The 21,865-nt window shown below is 36.5% G+C and overlaps 1 protein-coding gene across 3 annotated transcripts; it reads left to right on the top strand.

Moving 5' to 3' along the window:
* The first annotated feature begins 1,712 nt into the window (after positions 1–1,712).
* On the top strand, positions 1,713–21,304 carry LOC133878021 (peptidyl-prolyl cis-trans isomerase CYP71). Of its 3 annotated transcripts, XM_062316498.1 has the most exons (14): positions 1,720–2,206; positions 2,559–2,644; positions 6,160–6,248; positions 7,315–7,554; positions 7,676–7,797; positions 12,463–12,538; positions 12,686–12,793; positions 12,878–13,054; positions 13,231–13,448; positions 13,859–13,991; positions 18,130–18,353; positions 19,474–19,627; positions 20,253–20,427; positions 20,871–21,304. In XM_062316498.1, the coding sequence occupies exons 1-13, from the start codon at positions 2,055–2,057 to the stop codon at positions 20,334–20,336; spliced, it is 1,863 nt and encodes a 620-aa protein (XP_062172482.1). In that variant the 5' UTR covers positions 1,720–2,054; the 3' UTR covers positions 20,337–20,427; positions 20,871–21,304. The 3 variants fall into 3 exon arrangements, with proteins under 3 accessions (XP_062172483.1, XP_062172482.1, XP_062172484.1); XM_062316499.1 differs by lacking the exons at positions 19,474–19,627; positions 20,253–20,427; positions 20,871–21,304 and adding an exon at positions 19,269–19,449 and having other exon boundaries at positions 1,713–2,206; XM_062316500.1 differs by lacking the exons at positions 1,720–2,206; positions 2,559–2,644 and having other exon boundaries at positions 7,307–7,554.
* The last annotated feature ends 561 nt before the right edge of the window (positions 21,305–21,865 follow it).

The following is a 21,865-nucleotide window of genomic DNA, read 5'->3' as shown; positions in this document are numbered from 1 at the left end:
TTGTAATTCTATTAGGACTCTTTTCAGAAAAATGAATGGAATTTATTCAGAGGAGATCGTTTTGTTATGGGGCATATTATAGAGATTTGTAAATTCATTTTAAAAGCACATGGATTTATTTGTTGAGTAATGATTGAATACCACCCAAAGATACAATTTTTCACCATCTTGTCTATGTGGCAAGGTGGTCCCCTACCTTAATTTATTTTTAAAAAATAAAAAAACTCAAAAAATAGTGGGAGTGGTGAAAAGTTGTATCTTTAGGTGGTATTCAATCATTACTCTTATTTGTTACAAGGTCAAACCATATGAACCAATTTAGTAATTTTCCCTAAAATAATATTACAATTCTGGAATCATTTATACGTTCACATGATAATAAATCTAATATAATCTGTCCAAGCAACTAAGGCTAAAATGTTTCCTAAAGAGGCCAAATAAGCAAATAATAGGAGATGAATGCAAGGTTACCTTTCGAAGATTGCACCGGAAATTTAACTTAACCTAATCTTCTTTTGAAGATTAACAAATTTTCTTTTGAAGCGGACTATCAATTAGCCCTTGAACTAGAAGAGATGTTAGTCTCTTTACCCATTAAGAAGAATATTCGGGATTAGGAAATCCGATATGACAATTTTTTACACGATTTAAGAATTCAATACAAAATTAGTGAGTTAAGATTAAGGGGTCTGATTCGTTTGATTAAATTGATCGAATGACCTATATAGCCTAATATTTATAGCTCGACACGATCCGAAATTAACTCGCGAACTCGAATTGCAATCTTAATTACACAAGTTTAGGTTGATAGTTGTCCAAAAGGGTCTAGCTTGAAGTTTCCAACCTCATTCATGTATGGCTTGTCTTATTCATCGTCATAAGTAAAGTTAGAACTTTCAAAATTTGGATCGAAATTTGCATAAAACTACAGTCAGGGATTGCAATTTCCTTTTTTCCTTCTTAAGAGCATCTTCAATAATAATAGTCAAAGTAGTTATTGAAAAAGTGTAATTCTCTACTTCAACTAATAGTTTTTCTATATTCTCTCTAACAGATTCTCTATTCTACTATTTACTTGCATTTATATATTATTTCTCATTTTTTTGTATTATATTTTTGCCAACACTTAATGAAAGATAAAATATTGATTTTTCACACATTCTTTGAGCTACACCGTATGAATATTGCACCGGTTCAATATTTTAGCAAAATTACACAATTTATGAAAGCAAAGCAACAAAAAACAAAGCAATTGATCATTTTTTTGAAAAAAACAAAAAACAAAAAACAACAATGCAAAAAGGAAAACAAAGCAAATAGAAACATACAATAAGACTAATAATTCTTAAGATTGACCATGCAATTGCAACACGTGCTTGATAAGGTTGGATTGCAACTGAGAATGAATTTGATTGTCTCTAATGTTCACATGCCTTTCAATGAACTCCAGAAATTCAAAGGTATGCTCGTGAAAAATTTGTACATTGAAAGCTTCAAGGATTTGTCCATATTGAATGTCACTAGCATCGTCAGTATTTCGTTCGTCTTCAATAATCATGTTATGCATTATTATACACGCTTTTATAATTAAAAGTGGATGGAAGAGAGTGAGATACATGAATATTATATTATTTTAGTTTTAGTTTTTCTCAATATTTTATTAATTATAGAATGAATAGTAAATATTATTCATTCTTTAAGAAAATAACCAATTTGCTTCATTTGCTGAATTGGAAAAAAATCTTAATAATAATCAAATTCAACTATTTTGAGGCATTTGATTAGCTTGCTGGAGATGCTTTTGCTGGCAGGCAGATTGTGGAATTTGGAACAGCAAAAACGACGACGGTTTCATTATCTTCCGATCAATTTGAAGCTTGGACGAGGTGGCAATCGGGTAATTTGCTTTATCAGTACTGCGCAAGGTTCAAGTAAAACTGTAGACTTCAAATTTCAGGCGCCGACTAACCAAGCCAGCGAGCTTCAGCCTTGAAATCAAAATCTTCAAGTTTCACTTCCAAAGCGCCAATTACTCTTCAAACCCAGCGACGAGAATGGAGGAACCTCAAAACGACGCTGTAGCCTCGGGGGCCGCAGAGACCGAGAACGAGCCCATTGTCGGACCGGGTCCCGCCCCGCGAGCCCGCCCCAAGCGCCCGCTCCAGTTCGAGCAGGCCTACCTCGACGCGCTTCCCTCCGCTAACATGTATGCTTCTTCTACATTTCCGTGGTTTTTAGGGTTTAGGGTTTAGGGTTTGTTGTTTTCGATTTATCTACTTCGGGTTTAGGGTTTATGCTATAGAATTAGGGACAGGTTTTATTTTCTGTCGTTTCTTTTCTGGTTTGGTTTGTTTTGTTTCGCTGCATTTTCGGTGGTCTGGATCCATTTCTGAGCATTGGCTATAATTCTCTGCTTTTTTTTTTTTGTTGGGTCATTGCTATGAATGAAGTTTTAGAATTTGTACAATTAATTGTTACTTTTTCATTACTTTGAGAATCTTGGGTTCATTGCAAGTGCTTGAGAATGCTTACTTATCCTTCAAACCTTGGTTTTTCAGGTACGAGAAAAGTTATATGCACCGCGATGTGGTTACGCATGTAGCTGTCTCTCCAGCAGATTTTTTCATAACTGGAAGCACTGATGGTAAAACCAAAATATCAGATAACTTATACATTTACATGCTATAACTTCCTAACATTCAACCGGACTGATTCCTCATCTAAAACTGTGTTCTTAAGTATCTATATTTTGAGGACCACATATTGTGTTCTATAACTTCTTTCAAAAATTTGTTTGCTTCATAGCTGTAAGTGTTCTTATGGTATTTTGGAAATACATTAATGGATATTTCTTCATGTTTCAATTCTAGTAGGAGATATATTTGTATATAGTTAATGCACAGCCAACTGGTGGCGGTTATCATGAAACCAACTTGTTGAAAATGAGGAGTTGGGGCATAATTAGTAATCCAGTGACATCAGAGTTTTTAGATGTTTCATATTTCACATCCCCTAACTTATTATACCTATGAATTTTGACATTGTACAGTTTCTAAGAATAACTGGTTGAAAGTCATGAACCTGCAAAAAAAGAAGCGAGAAGAGTTTTCTAAGTGGCTGTCATTTGGCATTGTCATCATCACTCATTATCATCCTTTTCTTCTTTACCAAGTCAATTAACTTCATGGAGTTCAAAACGAGCAATTTGATTTGTTAATGTTAGGGTTAAGACAGGGAGAGAGCTTTAGAGAAAGTGTAGGAGAAGCGGATTATTCGTTAACCCTACTTCCTATTCATAAATTTTTGAATATGTAGAGGTATATATATGGAGAGAGAGAGAGAGAGAGGATATGAGTATTGACTGAGACAAGTTGTTACAGCCTATAATCATTCTCTCTCTTCCTCCTCGTCGGGACGTGTAGATGTGTCATGACGGTTCTTTTTTGTTTGTTAGTTCCCTCGTCATCGTCTTCTTCCTAACTTATCATTTTGGCACTTTTCCATGGGGTATTCGAGTTGGTTTTGCATTGAAGCTAAGTCCTTTGAGTTTACGTTTGAGGTTGATGTTTGGGTTCTATTGGTTTTTGAGAGAAATAGGGGCTTTGTTCATTTAGTCCTTCTTGGCAAAGTTACAGTGAGCTGGCTGTTGGACACTATAGAGTCTCTGTCTCAAGCAGAGGGCGCAAAATAGTCCGTGAAGTCCTCTAGGGTGGGGAGCAAAAGCTTTCATCATTCAATGTTGTGTGACCAAATTTGGTCGTTTCTTTGCAGTCATGGAGTATAGAGGAGGGGGACAGAGAGGCTTGGTGGTAATCTTGGAAGGTAGAGGCGGTAGGGGATGGTCGGGCTTTGCTAAAGAATTGCGGAAGTTTCTAGATTTTTTCTAGTCGCCCCACGACGGTGGGAACAAAGCAGTGCAAGCCAAGGAAGCTCTTTAGATCATACTGAGATCAAAGAACACAATGTACAGTTCTATGATAGCTTGTTTATCGAACAATTTAATTGGCAACCTAAGTTGGAAGACCTTTCTTTTGATTCCATTGGCGAGGATGACACCATTTGGTTTGAGAGAACCTTTGAGGAAGGTGAGGTCTTTGAAGTGGTGGAAGATCTAAATAGTGATAAGGCTCCGGGCCTCGACGGTTTATTGTGGCATTCTTCAAAGCTTGTTGGGATGTTCTTAAAGAAGATATTATGAATGTTTTCCATGATTTTTATGCTGGAGGCAGGATTGTAAGAGGTTTTAATGCTACGTCATTGCTTTCATTCTGAAGAAATCATGGGTTGTTGATATTAAGGACTTTTGTCCTATTAGCTTACTGGGCGGAGTCTACAAAATTGTGGCGAAATTTTTAGCTAACAGGATGAAGATGGTTGTGGAAAAGATTATCTCCAAGCCACAAAATGCCTTCATAAGAGGTGGGCAGATTCTAAACTCTGTTCTCATACCTAATGAATGTCGTGATTGCATGATCAGTTTGGAGAGCCAAGTATGCTTTGCAAATTGGATATTGAAAAGGCACTCACGTCAATTGGGATTTTTTGTTGTATTTGCTAAGGAGATGCAGTTTTGGGGAGAAATGGCGTAATTGTTAGCGCATTGTATTTTTTCGGTGTGTTTTTCTATTTTCATGAATGGCACTATGGCATGATTTTTTAGTAGTTCACATGGCTTGAGACATGGAGACCCTTTGCCTCCTTTGCTGTTTGTTATCCTTATGGAGGTTTAAGTAAAATGATCTCAACTATAGTGAACGGGGTTTTTTGTCCTGTGTTTCTATGGGATCTTGGCTTAACATCTCCCACCTTTTGTTTGTGGACGACACCTTGATTTTCTACGATGCAAACCCAAATCACCTTTGTTACTTGTATTGTATGTTCTTATGTTTCGAAGTTGTTTCAGGTTTGATGATTAATTTGTCTAAATTAGAATTGGTCCCTGTTGGCAATGTTAATAATGTTGTTGAGCTGGCTAGTATTATGGGATGCAAGGTCTCTTATTTTCCTATTAAGAATGTAGGTCTTTCATTGGGAGCATCTTTTAAGAACAAATCTATTTGGGATGGTATTGTAGAGAAGATAGAGCCTTGTTTGACTTGTTGGAAAATGATGTACTTGTCAAAGGGTGAAAGGATCACCTTGATTAAGAGTAATCTATCTAATATGCCTACTTACTTTTGTCTCTCTTTTTTCCTCTCCTTGGTGACGTGGTCAATCGCATAGAGAATTTACAACAAGACTTCATATGGGGTGGGGTTGGTGAGGAGTTCAAATTTCACCTGGTAAGCTGGTCTAAGGTCTGTTCGGCGATCTCAGGGCTTGGGGATCCGAAATTTACTTTTGTTCAACTGAGCTCTGTTGGGGAAGTGATTATGGCGCTATGTGCATGAGAGAGAGGCTTTGTGAAGGGTAGTTGTGGATCTTAAATATGGTAGCTCGTGGGGTGGATGTTGATGTCCATGGGTTGTATAGGGTGGGTCTATGGAAAAACATTAAGAGGGGCTGGGGGGAGTTTTCTAGTCATACTAGATTTGAGGTGGACGACGGCTCCAAGATTAGATTTTGGCATGTGTGGTGTGAGGATCAAACCCTTTAGGTAGCTTTTCTGGAATTATTTAGGATTGCTCATTTTAAAGATGTTTACATAGCTGATCATTTGGAATATTTGCAGAGCAGCGCGTGATTGGGAGGTGGATGTCATTACCTCGTTCTTTAATTTGTTGTACTCCTCTAGATTGAGATGGGGTGAAGACAAGCTTTGTTGGGTCCTTTTCAAGAGAGGTTTGTTTGATGTCATATCGTTCTACAATGTTCACGATCTACACTGTTCTAATTCCCCACGATAGTACTCATTTCCATTGGAGGAGTATTTGGTGGAATAAGATTCATTTGAGAGTGCCTTTCTTTGCTTGGACAACAATGTTGTTGTAATTTCCCCAAGTTTTCTTTTCTTTTATATCATATGATTATAGCAGTTTAGTGGAATATCAATGCATGTCAATGATGTAACTTTGCCATCCAGTATAGCCATGCTATCTAGGTTCCTTATCATTATAATTGTATCTAATGGAATAGGAGTACGGAATTACTACAACTTGTCAGTGTGATTGCCTTTTTGCTTACCTTTTCTTTGTTCCTCCCCCCTCCCTCTCTTACCAGGGCATTTGAAGTTCTGGAAGAAAAAGGCTATTGGTATCGAGTTTGCAAAGCATTTTAGGTCCCACCTTGGTCCAATTGAAGGTTTAGCTGTGAGTTATTCCTCCTTATATGACTGCAGGTCTATGCATTCGGAATGTTATTTGTGAATTGATCATTGCTTTGATTCTCAATTTATTTCATATTAGCTATGGATATGCATGAATCGTGTGCTTCTGTTTTTCAGTAGTTTCTTTCTATGCATATATGTGATTATGTGTTTTGTGGAGTTAGCTGCTAGAAGGGCCAGCACATTGATCATTCTTGTTGGATTAACTATTAATTCAAAGCTATGAAACAAGTATTAAGTAGTTTACTTTGGAGTCTGTGCGACATCACAGATTGGCTACCATTGTTAAATGTTGGACAAATTTCATGTGCAACTTTTACCTTCCTGATAAAAGGTGCAAGGTTTATGGATGTGTGAAAACAACCACAATAAGTGCCAGTTGCAATTTGAAAATCCAAGTCATTTATGTACAGCCACATTCCTGACACACACGCCTTTACAACGTGACTGTCAGTACCTTAAACATTGTTCGTCTTGATTAGGAATGTGGATTATGAGCTGTATTTGTTTTTCAACATGAAAAATGCTTGCATAGTGGTTTGCTAGTGATTTTTATTTTTTATTTTTTATTTTTATTTATGAGATTCTTTGGTGGTGTTTTGGAAAACTACAAAACTAGTTCAATCTAGTTGTTAAACAATCTTAAAAGAAAGACTGATTGAACCTTGAACTAGTTTAATTGCGTTTGGCTTTTTATGCTAATATATGCACCAGTTTTGCTTGCAAATGTAGCATATTTAAGTACTATTGATGTTTTAGAAAATTGATGATACTATCACAGTTGGCCCAGATCTATAATTCGCTAAACACCCTCCAAGCTCCTTGCACTGGTTCAGGTCATAATATGCAATGGAGGCATTCACTTAAAGCATTTTTGTTGGATTATGCAGATGTATGCTTTTCATTTAGTGTAATATGTTGTTCACTCCAGTAGAGCATCATACCATTTTGCTTCTTTGTTTGTTCATGATTTTCTGTTTAAATTAACTACTTGTGGAATTCTTGTTTGTTAGTGCTGTCATCAACCATAACTCGTTTCAGCTATGCAGGTTAGCATTGATGGGCTGCTCTGTTCTACAATTTCAAATGATCGATCTGCGAAGATATATGATGTGGTCAACTATGATATGATGGTCATGATTGGCCTAACGTTTGTTCCTGGTGCCGTTGAATGGGTCTACAAACAAGGGGATGTCAAAGCTAGGCTTGCCGTTAGTGATCGAAACTCCACATTTGTGCACATATATGACGCACGAGCTGGTTCAAATGAATCTATCATTTCCAAAGAGGTTCTTAGCAAACCTTGAAAGTAGCACACTTTTCAAAACCTTTTAGTTTATCTTCTTTTAAAGAACATGTTCGTTATTTTTGCCAGGCCCCTTATTTCTTTTGTTTCTATTTCCTCTTCAGATGCATGTGGCACCAGTAAAAGTTATAAAGTACAACCCCGTATTTGATGCTGTGATATCCGCAGATGTAAAGGGAATCATCGAGTATTGGAGCCCTGCTACATTTGAGTTCCCAGAGAACGAGTAAATGCTCTTTCTTTTTTTAAAAAAATTATTTTTACTAATATGAAACAATGTTACGTTTTTCTTTCAAATTATATTCATTTACTTAGATCCATATCATTCAACAGATATAAGGAAGTCCAATAATATATGGAAACCATATCTTAAGTTATAATGATGTGCAGCACTCAACTCTGTTGCTTAGCTTGGTTTGGATCACAAAACGGCATTGTGGTGTTGCTATTGCTTCATGCAAAACAGCAGCAAACCTAACAACTGAGGAAATTAAATAACCAAATATGAGACTAATGATTAAGTACTCAATTCTCCCAAACTGATTCTATGAAATAATTTTTGGACTTACAAGGAACATTGAATAAAAATGGACATGCATTAGTAGTTGGCATACATTAGAGGTTAATGCAATTAAGTACAAAAAGTACTCTAGCCTAAACTAGAGAATAACTATAAAAAAACAGCTAATTACGCACTTGACTCATGAAAACCAACAATTAAAACATTGTAGCACCCAAAAAGTAAAAATAAATAAAAGAAAAAGACTTGCCAATAGTGCCATTGGGCCTTGGCTCTTGGTTAACCGTTGGGGTGGGTTGGAGGTGAAGGTGGTTGTTAGATTTAAATCTTACTAATCTGCACGAATAAAGTCACTGTCAGTGGCATAGAAGCACAATACTCATGTTCAGAACTTAATGAGTAGTAGACAATCACCGTGTATCCAAACAGGTAAAACAGTCACATGTGAGGACAAACATCTGTTTTTAGTGGCTATTGGCTAGATAGTGTGAGAATATAGAAGTTAGTTATGTGTTAAATATGAATACATGAAATACCTCTAAGAGCATTCACAGTATAAAAAAACAGCTAATTACGCACTTTGACTCATGAAAACCAACAATTAAAACATTGTTGCACCCAAAAAGTAAAAATAAATAAAAGAAAAAGATTAGGGAAAAAGACTTGCCAATAGTGCCACTGGGCCTTGGCTCTTGGTTAACTGTTGGGGTGGGTTGGAGGTGAAGGTGGTTGTTAGATTTAAATCTTACTAATCTGCAAGAATGAAGTAACTGTCAGTGGCATAGAAGCACAATACTCATGTTCAGAACTTAATGAGTAGTAAACAATCAACACCAAGTATCCAAACAGGTAAAACAGCCACATGTGAGGACAAACATCTGTTTTTAGTGGCTATTGGGAGGGCGGGGGGAGGGAGAGAAACCTTAGATGTTTCGAAGACATGGAGAATTCCTTGGAGAATATTGTTGCCTCTTTCTTTCGTATGCTGTATTTTTGGACCGTGGCCTTTTTGTCACCCTTGTCGATTAGCTTTTCTGATTTTCTTGTTCGTTTTTCTCTGCCTTCTTAGGCGTTTCCTTGTGTATACTTCCAGTATACTTAGGGGCGCCTTACGCTTTCAATAAAACTTTATTTACTTATAAAAAAAAGTAATGAATAAAAAAACAAAAGAAAAAAATTAAAAAAAATATTTTAATCTTATCGGGAAAGATAAAGGGAACCTATTGTGGAGTGCATTTATTTAGGGAAGCAAAAAGTAATTTTGTTTCTTAAATATAGGGAAAACAATTGGGTGGCTTCTGGGAGTGCTCTAATTCAACATTTCGGTCATGCCTGAACATCTAGCTTTTCTCATTTTAAAATGGGGAGTGGGAAGAGGCAGCATTTTTTGTCATGAAAGTTAGGAAGAACATTTATAACCTCGGATCTTTTATCACTTTTGAAATAAGGTACCAAAACTTTAAAACGTGTTTATTTAGAGTATCCATTTTTCAATTTTTTTTAATCTCAACTCTCAGTTAAATCCTGTAAAAATTTCAAAAATACTAATATTTTTTATGAAATTTTTTTTTGCAAGGATTTAGGTGTTGGTCAGAATTTAATGGAATTAGCAAAAATACTCATGCTTGAATCTTTAATTTTTTTTTAAAAAAAAAACACAAAATTCGAGTATTTTGAGAATTTTGATAGAATTTAACGGAAATTTCTAACAGAGGGTTAAGATTGAAAAAAATTGAAAGATGGATACCCTAAATTGACACGTTTTAAAGTTTGGGTATCTTATTTCAAAAGTGATGAAAGATCAGGGGTTAAAAGTGAAGTTTTCCCTAAATGTTAATAAACATGTATTGTATATCAGTTATATCTTTATAGGCATCATGTTTAAATTCAAAGAGAAATCACACTTGTCTTTTTTTTTTTTTTTGGTATTTTCATTTCTCTCTCTCTCTCTCTTCCCCTGCGGCCCTTTCTCCCTTTTCTTTTCTAGATGTTCTTAGCAGGAGAGCATATCAAGTATTTTTGAGTCATATTTCCATATGAATTTTGTTTGGGGCTCATTCCCTCATGGGTCCTATGGTGTGCAATTATTTATGTAATCAAATAGAGTTGGAAGATATTCTAGATTTATAAGCCCTTAGGATAAATATTGGATTTAGTAGGATTTTAATTAATTTAGACATTTTTTATTTTGTAAATTTTCAGTGGAAGTTTCTGCAAAAGATTCATAAAGAAAATTGGGTCTTGTTTAGAAGATTTTTTTTTCTTCTTGCATATTTCTCACTTGAAAATAACTGTAGGGTCTTCAACTTTTATCAGCGTTCCTTATTAAATTGGGTTTTTTAAATAACAAGTAAACTGGGGTTTGCTTAGATTCTGTGCATGTTTCTTTGGCGTTAAAGGGGATGTCATCTTTCCTGGTATGGTTTTGAATGGGCTGAATCACGACAAAATGAGAGGCTAGGCCAAACATGAGCCACGTCTTTTCACATGTTACAATGCATACATTGTATGTTACAATAATGGCATTAAAGCAAGAAAAACGGATAAATAATTCTTTAGCTTCTAATGAAAGTCATGAAAACTAGCTAGGTCCCGGGAAGTAGGGGTATATATTGATTCGGTTCTCTGCAATGTTTGGCAGATCTGTGCTCAAATCAGATTACATATGCCAGAACATCGATGAATTCTTAAAATATGCATCTGATTGTGCCCAAATAAAAAGTTCAAAAATCTGAATTTGATTCAAATCCAAATGCAGAAAAATTCGTACTTAGTGGAGTAGTGGATTTGACTTATATTTTTGTTATTAATGTTAAGTCATGTTATGGGGGGACTGGGAAGGGTTTTCTGGATTTTTTGACTTTAGTTGAAGAGGGGCAACGTCAAGAGGTCTATGTCTTTGCTCTTGAGCAAAAAGGGAAAAGAGAGCTCAAGAGTCTAGAATGCTCTATCAATTTTGATGCTAGGGGTGTTGGTTCTAGCTGGATTAAAGGCAAGAGGGCCCTTGCCCGTTGTGTAATGTAGCCCTAGTTTATGTGCGGGCTCTGGGTTTCTGTGGTAGGATTGGGGGTTCTTCTGTCTTTTGGGTTTTTGTTGGTGTTTTTCCTTTGTTTTTCTTTTTGTTTTGGTATCCTTCTTGTATACTCCCTGTATACTTAGAGGCGCTTGACGCATTTTAATGCTATTTCTTTGATTACCTATCAAAAAAATAAAACTGGGTTTTATTTAGATTATGCACATGTTTCTTTGGTGTTAATAGAGGATTTCATCCTTCCTGTTATGGCTATCAATTGATTGGATCATGATCACCAACCCGTTTAAGATTTTTTTCAATTATCATACTGGTAAGATCCAACAATTAAAATTTGAAGTCAGTTATTAAAGTTAGATATTTTTTTTTTGAAGTCAGCTATTAAGGTCAGATATTTGTTTTTGTTAAAGTTCTATCAAAGTTGAACTCTGGTAGATTCATTCTGACTAAAATTGTATCAAAAAAAAAAACCAGTTATGACTGATATTTTTTTGTTATATAATCTTTTATGAATGATTTATAGTTTCTACCATAAATATAAGTCATCTCTTATAAAATTTCTCTTATATATAAAAAAAATATATGTCAAATCCATTACTCCACTTTGTTTGTATTATTATACATTTGAATTTGAATCAAATTCAGATTTTTGAACTTTTATTTGGACATAATCAGATGCATTTTTTAAGGATCCATTGATATTCTAGTATATTTTGAACATAAATCTGCCAAATCGACAGTGAACCCAACCCATTTACAGCCGTACTTCCTAGGACCTTGCTAGTGTTCATGATTTTTATTAGAAGCTAAAGAGTTATCTCTCGTTTTTCTTGCTTTGCTGTATCCATGATAACGTGCAATTTATGCATCATGCTATGTGATACGATGTGGCTCATGTTTGGGCCCTAGCCTCATTTTTTATAGTTCCCACTTGGATATTTTGCCCTTAAAAATCAGAAATAATTCTGAAATGTGGATCAAAGTGCTCTCTGTTGGAGGTTTGGGGCAGTTTGATAATGACAATGATGATAAATCTCTTAGACATCGGGGTAGTCTTAGTTTATCAGACAATTTCAATTTAGTTGTTACTAGACGTTCTAGTTATTGTTTGTTTATTATGAACTAGTCACAGCTAGAGGTGCTTTAGGATCGAAAGCTTGTTTAACAATTTCACTTTATGCACTTCTATGTTTCTTGAACAACTTTCTTCCTTATATTGCTCAAATGGACTACTGCAATCTAATTTTGGAATGATTGTATAGAATGCTACATTGGTACATACTTAATTTTGTCCAGTGCCTTGGATGTTTGACTGAGCTTCCACTTTATGGTGCTTGCAGGGTGAACTTTAGATTGAAAAGTGATACTGATCTCTTTGAAATTGCGAAATGCAAAACATCTGTTTCTGCTATTGAGGTACTATATATGTGTCTCTATCTTATTGGATCTTTGGTCTACCAATGAATTTTAATCCAATTTGTGAATGCTTAATCTTCTTATTTCTTCTCTTCAATTGCTTTTATTTATAAAATTCACTGGTAGACTTTTTGTATCAACCTTTAGGTGAGCCCAGATGGTAAGCAATTTTCGATTACATCACCCGATCGTAGGATACGTGTGTTTTGGTTCAGAACAGGTAAACTCAGACGAGTTTATGATGAATCTCTTGAGGTAAGATCAATTTTCATTGGAGTTTTGTTTAGGTTATAGTTGTTTTGAATGTTTTTTTATGAACATATCTCTTTTCTTGTTTAGGTGGCCCAAGATCTTCAGAGAAGTGATGCTCCCTTATACCGGCTGGAAGCTATTGACTTTGGGCGAAGAATGGCTGTTGAGAAGGAAATAGAGAAAACAGAAAGCGCACCACAACCAAATGCAGTTTTTGATGAAAGCTCTAATTTTCTTATATATGCCACCCTCCTTGGGATTAAAGTAAGATATTGTCATGTAATTGGATTGTATAGTAAATTGGCAATATAACTGCTATTTTCATGCATTTTCCCTTAGCAAGAAAAAGTGTATTTTTGTCATATTATCATATTTTAATGCATCACTCTCTCTCTCCCTCCCCCCCACCCCTCCTCTTTCTTTTTCTGTTATACTGATAGGTAGTAAATTTGCACACCAACAAAGTTACTCGAATTCTTGGAAAGGTGGAGAACAATGATAGGTTCTTGAGAATTGCGTTATATCAAGGTGATCGAAGCAGTAAAAAAGTTAGAAAAATTCCTGCAGCTGCCGCAAATGTCAATGAGAGCAAAGAGCCTTTGACGGATCCAACTCTTCTATGTTGCGCTTTCAAGAAGCACAGAATATATCTATTCAGGTACAAGAGTTTGCACTTCTTCGCTGCTTATGTAAAACTTGACTGAATTTAGTCTTTTCTTGAATGTATGCATTGGTAAATTCCAATTATTAGTGGTGTACAATTGTTTACAGTTTCTTACGGATGATCATGAAATTGTGTAGTAATTTTAGCCCCTTTGACTAACGTTAAGTGAAAAGGTTGTAGGAATCATGAATTTATTAAGTTTAGAATCGTCTAGAAGGGGTGTAGTTAGATCACTTTGAGAAGGAGATTGGAGGATGCTTTCACCTTGAGAAGCATGCTTGAGTAGGATAGATTTCTTGAATGCATTGAGAATGCCATTTCATTTAGTTGTATTTCATTATGAAATTTGGGGCAACTATGTTTCCTTTCAGTCTAAATTCTGACTTCTGTTATGATCCTGATAGTCGAAGAGAACCAGAGGAGCCTGAAGATGCAACCAAGGGAAGGGACGTGTTTAATGAAAAGCCTCCCCCTGATGAACTTCTAGCTGCGTCAGATATTGGCAAAGCTGTCACAACTTCCCTTCCTGACAATGTGGTGAGTTTTCTTTCTTTATTTTCCTTCAAACTAGATTAAAACTGTTACTTGTAAATTTTTAAATAAGCCTTGTAGTTCAATTTTGTATATGGGCATATGGAAAATTCTTTTCTTTTCCAATACGTTGTCCTGTTACTAAAAGTGAGAAGCAAAGGGAAACTAAAAAGACGAAAGATAGAGGGAGGGGAAGGGTTAACATATTCGGGACTCGTTTCTTTTATTCTCATAAACAACTTTCTCACTTCAGAGTATGAAGCACTTTTTTATGATTTATATTTTTGAAAAAAATAAATAAATTTGGGGAAACATATAGATATTTAATTTTTTTTTTTTAAAAAGATTATTATTATTATTATTTTTACTCGCCTAAAGCCCTCTTCCTCAACAATATCAAAAAAACAAGTGCTTCTCAAAGGATCTTTTTCTTCCTCCCTACATTCCCAAACACCTCCTCATTCCATCTCAAAACAACTTTCAAAGCCTTGAGCTCACTGGCCACAATAAAGCTCGAAGTGCCTTGGAAGTGGTAAGAATCTCAAAATTGTTTAACCCTTAGACTTAAGCCACACGTTCTCAAATTTGAAGTACCTACTCCCCTTATGAAAGTCACCACAGTCGAGGAGGATCGGAAAATGATCCGAGCAAGTCTAGGAAGCCTTCTTTGGGACACACTCGGAAACTGTGCTTCCCAAGTCGAAGAAACAAGAAATTTGTTAATCCTTGACCAAGAGGGAGCCTCCTAGTTGTTCGACCAAGTATATATTCCACCAACAAGAGGGAGGTTCGTCAGGCCCAGATAAAAAATGAAGTCAGAGAACTCCATCATAGTTGGGCATAAACGGGCATCTTCCCATCTCTCACTGGGGAATCGGGTCGTTCAAATCATTCCCAATGCACCAAGGCAAGTTCCACCAACTGAGCAACAAGCCAACTCCTTCCAAAGCAACCTTATATCCCTATCGAAGTTAGGGCCATAGACACCTGCAAAAGCCCAAGTGATCTTTAACATTTCTGAAGGTAACAGCCTGGATGAACTCCCCCACACATACGTCGATCTTTTCCACCACCCTCTTGTCCCACAATTAAAATGCCACTTGAAGCTCCTTTGGAATCCAAACAACACCAATCCTCATGATGGCAACCCCACAAACTATGTACTACACAACGGACAAAGCCTCTAGCTTAGTTTCTTGAAAACAAACAATATCAACTTTCCACTCTAAGCAAGTTTCTCACCCTTGGGCGTTTATCCCTTTTATTCAATCCCCTAACGAATAAAATTTTAGGCTTCACTAAAAACTGAGAAACCCCTCTCGTTAATAATACCATGACTTGAATTCGCATATTTAGAGTCATAATTTTTTTTTTTGATAAGTAAGAATTCAATAAAAAGCGCAGAGGGACGCAACCCTAATACACAGGAAGTATACAAAAGTGCCCCTAAATAGAAGAAAGGAAAGAACAAGAAAGTAAAAAGTCAGCGAACAATAAACTACCCGGGCTATGCGCCGACACCCAAAGATATAACAAATTAAGCATCTTTCTACAAATAGCCCCAACCGAAACCTCCACATCCTCAAAAAGCCTAGAATTTCTCTCACGCCACAAGCCCCACAAAACACATAAAGGAACCTGCTTCCAAATACGAAAAACAGGACCACGACCTAGCAAAGTGCCCCAACCACTCAATAAATTCACGACACTACTAGGCATAACCCACTCCACCCCGAACAAGCTATAAAAGAAACTCCAAACAACCCGTGCCACATCACAATGAAGAAGTAGGTGATCAACGAACTCCCCATGCTTTTTACACATAATACACCACTCAACCACCACAATACCACGCCTACATAAATTATCATGAGTTAAGATCTTTCCTAAAGCCGCTGTCCAAACAAAGAACGCCACCCGCTTTGGAGCTTTAACACGCCATATACCCTTCCAAGGAAAAGAGGCCGCCTCGTGACAAACTAAAGCTTTGTAGAAAGTCTTCAGTTCAAAATTCCTCCTCTTGGAAAGATTCCACACCACCCTATCAACCTCCCCATGCCGAACCCGAGTAGAGTATAACTGATCAAAGGAGGACATCACTATCTCCACCTCCCAATCCTGAGCATAGCGCGTAAAGAGATTATTCCAATGAACCACGCCTCCTACCACAGACAAATTATCCACTACCCAAGCATCAGGAGAACGCGCAATAGAGTACAAAGCTGGAAAACAGAGCTTGAGAGGCTTGTCCCCACACCAAAGATCATGCCAAAAGCGAATATGAGACCCATCTCCCACCTCAAAACGCAAAAACTTGGCAACACTATCCCACCCCCTTCGAATAAACTTCCAAACACCGACACCATAAGGCCCCGTAACTGGAAAAGAACACCAACCTCCCCTCACACTCCCGTACTTCACCTCAATCACCGATCTCCACAAAGCATCACGCTCCTGAGAAAACCTCCAAATCCACTTCCCCAATAAGGCTTGATTAAAATTAATAACATTACGAACACCCAGTCTACCAGCCTTAATTGGAGTACAGACTCGATGCCAATTGACTAAATGAAATTTAGTCTCATCACCCAAACCACTCCACAAAAACTCCCTTTAAAGCCGCTCCAGTTTCTTAGCTACACTCACAGGAATAGGGAACAGAGATAAATAATAAGTAGGAATGCTAGAAAGAGTACTGTGAATCAAAGTTACCCTACCACCCTTGGACAAATATAGTTTCTTCCAACTAGCCAACCTTCGTTCCACCTTCTCAATAACCCCATTCCAAATAGAAATAGATTTGAACGACGCTGCCAACGGCATACCCAAATAAGCCATCGGCAGAGACTCAATTCTACAACCCAGAATATGAGCCAAAGACTCCCTATTGCCTTTGCTGCCAAATTTAGAAATGGAAATCGGGGCATTTTGAAGATTGGGAACAACCCAAATCGACTGAAGAAAACATTCCACAAGGCACTGACGACCGCACAATGGAGTAGAAGATGGTCTGCGGACTCTCCATTCCTTTTACACATACAACACTTATCAACTACAATGATACGATGTTTCCTAAGATTGTCCATGGTAAGGATCTTTCGTACGGGCTACCGACCAAGCAAAAAAAGCAGCCCTCAATGAAACCTTAGTCCACCAAACACTTTCAAAGGTAAACGGAAGCCAACATTACAACCCAAGACACTATAGAAAGATCTTACATTGAACATTCCTCTATATAAGGGGACCCACCAAAGCTTGTCTTCACTTACCCATGTTAGTGCGTGTAGGTGAAGATGCCACCTTTAGGGTTTTATTGGGAAGGACTTGTGCTGAAATGCGCATAGAATAACCATTCGCTTGTCTTCACAACGACTAGTATTATCCACTTTGAATTTCACGTTTCTTACTCTTTACTCCTTGACTGAACTGAATAACAGAATTATGAAGTTATGGGGCTTTTTTCTTCGACTGCATTTGATAGAAAGGGATACACTTTTCCCTTAAGATTGTTTGTGTAGTTGGAAACCATGAAGTTTTCTAGAAGTCATTTGTTTATGGGATCATTTGAGTTGTCAAATGGCATGCATATTTGACAATGCAAAATTGAGTTTTGTGATTCCTGAAATGGCCTATATCCACAACTTTTTTATGAAGCAGGGTCAAAAAATGTCCTGTTTTTAGAGCCGAAACAGTTATCTTTTAAGCTAATGTGGAAGGCTCTAACACCCTCCCGTCTTTTTCACTTTTCCCTATCAAATTCGCTGTTAGTTTAGACATTGTTTTTAGGTTTTATAGACAAGTTGTATAAAATCTTTTTGGTAATACTAGATGATGGGACAGTTGGGTGTCGAGTTCTCTTCACCAGATCTTGTATTACATCCATCCTAGTCTCTTATTATTTCAATTATGGTGTTGACATCTTGCAAACTGAAATCAGATGAATGAATTTGTGGTTAGGTTTATTATTTGATCCTACTATCTGCCTCTGAAGTAAGCTTTTTCAAGATGGATGAAACTAGTATTTCTTCTTTTCATGCCATGGTGGAAAGGCTTTGTGCACCATTTTAACTCATTTGCATGATTGGTCTCCTTTGTGTGATGTGTTCTCTCACGTTCCTTTCTGTTCCATTTCCTGCGTCCCCAGATTATGCATACCACAATGGGTGATATTCACATGAAATTGTACCCAGAGGAATGTCCAAAAACTGTGGAGAACTTTACGACACACTGTCGGCATGGCTACTATGATAATCTCATTTTTCACCGGGTCATCAAAGGCTTCATGATACAGACAGGAGATCCTTTGGGAGATGGCACTGGCGGGCAATCTATTTGGGGAAGGGAGTTTGAGGATGAGTTTCACAAAAGGTTTGTCATTTTTGTTTTTGACTAGAATTTAGCATGATCCTAGATTGTGATATGCATTGCATTTCTGGTTCAATAGTCTTTTGTGCTCTACTTGAATTCGATATTTTGGATAAGCTTTTAACCATGACCATTGTGTCAATATTTCAAAATAATAGGGGAACAAACGAGAGAATTTACTGTAAAAAGAGCCCATCTTCTGTAACACTGTTAGGGTCTGAACTTTAGGTGCCATTTCTATGATTTTTTCCGCTCTTGTTGAAATATCTTTCTTGCCTTTGCCAACAGAGATAGACTTTGAGCTAAACCACTTGTATGCACTTGTTCTTAGTGTTACTCTGTGTTGATAATCCTATTATTATTATTATTAGTATTTGTTTTTTTGCCATTGAAAACTGTGAGTCTTGGATCAGTGGTTATGCACTCCAGAAAGTTAGTTACACATCGGGAAGATGAATTGCCCACATCAAATGGGTGGATTATAAAGGTGCTCACGGGTGTTAAGTCTCACATTGGTTCCTTACTAGATGAGATTGGGCATTATAAGCGATTTTAAGGAGGTCTAATTGTAACTTAAATAGTCATTTTGGAGTGTTAGCGCAGATGTGGGTAGCATTTTTCCTGGTCGTTACAAATGTTGCACTGAGGCACTGCATGACATGGATCTTGACGAGGATGTTAGGGATTTGAGTGGTAGAGATTGTGACACCCCATAAAGTCAGTTCCACAATGAAAAGATGAATTGCCCACATTGAGTGCGTGGGTTATAAAGATGCTCATGGGTGCTAAATTCCACATTGATTCTTTACAATGTAAGACGGGTTTATAAGCAATTATAGGGAGTTTCAATTGCAATTTGGCTAGTCAATTTGGAGTGATAACACATATGTAGCTAACACTTTTTTTGGGTTGTTACAGTGACAACTTTTACGAGTAAACTGGATGAGTGGCAATAGTTAAGGATGCAACCGGAACCTTAACATGCAATGCTTGGTTTATTTGATCAGAACTGCACTACAAGCTGCACCTCCTTTTGCTTCTGCAAATGAACACTGTTATTTAGTTAATTCTTTGTGTGTGTTAAGTAGAAGTTACCTAAGATGAATCATTTGCATTTCTGCAGTTTACGACATGACAGGCCTTTCACGGTGTCAATGGCAAATGCGGGGCCAAACAGTAATGGATCTCAGTTCTTTATCACCACAGTAGCTACTCCTTGGCTGGACAACAAGCATACAGTTTTTGGTAGAGTTATAAAGGGAATGGATGTTGTACAGGTATAATTGAGTTCGTGTGTTTGTGGCCATTGTTACAGTGTAGTGTATCTTCTAACTCATGCATATACAGACACACGAAGGCACAAAATAAATTTTCCATGATGCACAACTTTTTGTTTTTTGCACAAAACATGATTGTTATGTGTTATACATGGCATGCTATTGGTACCTCTTGCTGCATAGATTTCTTAACTTTGGGCCATTTATTGGATAACCTTCCATACCAAAACAAAACTGTAGAGGGATTCTGTGTTGGATTTGGGAATTTTCCAATAATTCTCTGGGTCAATAAGCTTTTGTTTGAATGATACCACATGAAAGACACAAGGACACCTTACGTGTGTGCATGTATATGATCTATTGTTATGTATGATGTGTGCATTTGTCTGTTTCTGTCTAAGAATCTATTGGTCACGAGTAATGCTATATAACACATTTTCATCCCATAATGCTGATGTGGTAGTCCAAACAAACTATTGGATTTATTTTTTAACAATGAATACAAGGGTTGTTTAGGACACCACGTCAGCATTGTAAGGTAATTGTAGGATAAAAATGTAGTGTCTAGCATCGCTCATGTATCATATATTGACCAACATCTGAAACTGTTTTGTATTATTGACAGGCTTTAGAGAAAGTGAAGACAGATAAGGGTGACACGCCATATCAAGATGTGAAAATTCTAAATGTGACTGTTCCCAAGTCTTAAAGATTTCCCTTCCAATGGTTGATCTATCAAGATATGGTCTGTGGCGTTACTGAGTTACTGGTGAACCTTGGCTCCAAAAGATTAATGTCAGGTAAATGCTTTGTCTATCTTATTAAGGCAGTGACCTAGAATTCATTTGGGACTATATTTGAGGTTCTATGTTCATCGGGGAACAACATTAATTGGAATAAAGAAGATAAGATAAAAGATAGGAAGATAGGAGCTAAAACTGGAGAAGGATTGAATGAAGAATGAGAAAATTGTCCATTGATGATGTCAATGTCCTCAAGGATTAAAGATAAAGTCCCCATTGTATTTTTTAAGGAAAAAATTCGCTGCTATTATGGGATGAGCAATTAAATCTGCTACCAGTAGGACTGCATAAATACTTTATTCCACCGTTTTAGAAATATTTCTGAAAATAAAAAGGGTTCGTACTGCCCAGAATTTTTTGTCTATAGGACACTGGATAACATGTTAGCAATCACCTGCAATTGAAATTATGGGTAACCGTAGATTTTGTTGCTTTGCCAGGTATGTGTGGTTGCATATGAAAGGAGTATAAGAAGATTAACATTGTTGAATTTGTAGTCAGCTGAAAACGTCATCATCAACCTAGTTCCCATGAGATGTGGGGTACCAATAGTTTTTCTAGCTGCAATGTTCGTCTTAATTCTTTCTGAAATCGTGAGGGAAGTTCTGCATGCGATAAAGACTTCATTTTAGTTATCTTTACATCTTTTTAGTCATTTGATTATTGTACGTGTTATTAGTTGTGTGTTTCTTCTTCTTCTTCCTTTTTTTTTGGGCAAAATTGAAGAGGTAGTCGAAATTCATGCATAGATTTCTGTAATGCATCCGAATGATAGTTTCTTTATTTCCCCCTGATTGTCTTGGTGATAATTGACCTATGCTACATAACTGCATTCTCATTTTGTTCATGACTAGTAAAATCAGGTTTCACAACACGTGTTTGGCACGTCACAAAACTGGTTTTTTTTTTTTTTTTTTTTTTTTAATATATATATATATATATATATATATATATATATATATGTAGAAACACTGGTTTCTAGCTTGATACATATTCGTTGTATTCAAAACTTGCATTACATTTGATTCTTTCCAGTTTATATTTCTATCAAAAACAAGTTTTAAAATTTGTTTTTTTTTTTTTCCATACATGTCCACCAAAAACTAAATTCAAGTTTGGAATTTTCACATATATATATTCCCACCAAAAATTACTTGTACAAGTTATTTCTTCTTTTCATCAAAATATTTTGAGTAATTTTTCCCGCCCAAGTATCTTTGGACGTTCATTCCTTATCTTCCATCCCTCTCTTCGACTCTTCCCTAAGGGCTAAGGTTATGCTTGATACTGATTGGTGCGCGGGATAGCTATTTTGTTAAGAAAAATAGTAATTTGTATTGAAAAATAAAAGAATATGGAATAAAATAGTTTTGGAATAGTCGTTCGTTAATGGGCAATGGAAATGACTATTTCAAATGTTTGATGCTTATTATAT

Source organism: Alnus glutinosa, chromosome 9 (genome assembly GCF_958979055.1).
Source record: "Alnus glutinosa chromosome 9, dhAlnGlut1.1, whole genome shotgun sequence".
Lineage (NCBI taxonomy): Eukaryota > Viridiplantae > Streptophyta > Magnoliopsida > Fagales > Betulaceae > Alnus > Alnus glutinosa.
This window is presented reverse-complemented; position numbering and strand designations above follow the sequence as displayed.

What these genes read in the sequence shown, in the direction of transcription:
- LOC133878021 (XM_062316498.1), top strand. Translation starts at nt 2,055, where the DNA reads ATGGAGGAACCTCAAAACGACGCTGTAGCCTCGGGGGCCGCAGAGACC. An exon ending in TTTGAGTTCCCAGAGAACGA is followed by an intron (nt 7,798 to 12,462) that starts GTAAATGCTCTT and finishes TGGTGCTTGCAG; the next exon opens with GGTGAACTTTAGATTGAAAA. An exon ending in AGGGAATGGATGTTGTACAG is followed by an intron (nt 19,628 to 20,252) that starts GTATAATTGAGT and finishes TATTATTGACAG; the next exon opens with GCTTTAGAGAAAGTGAAGAC.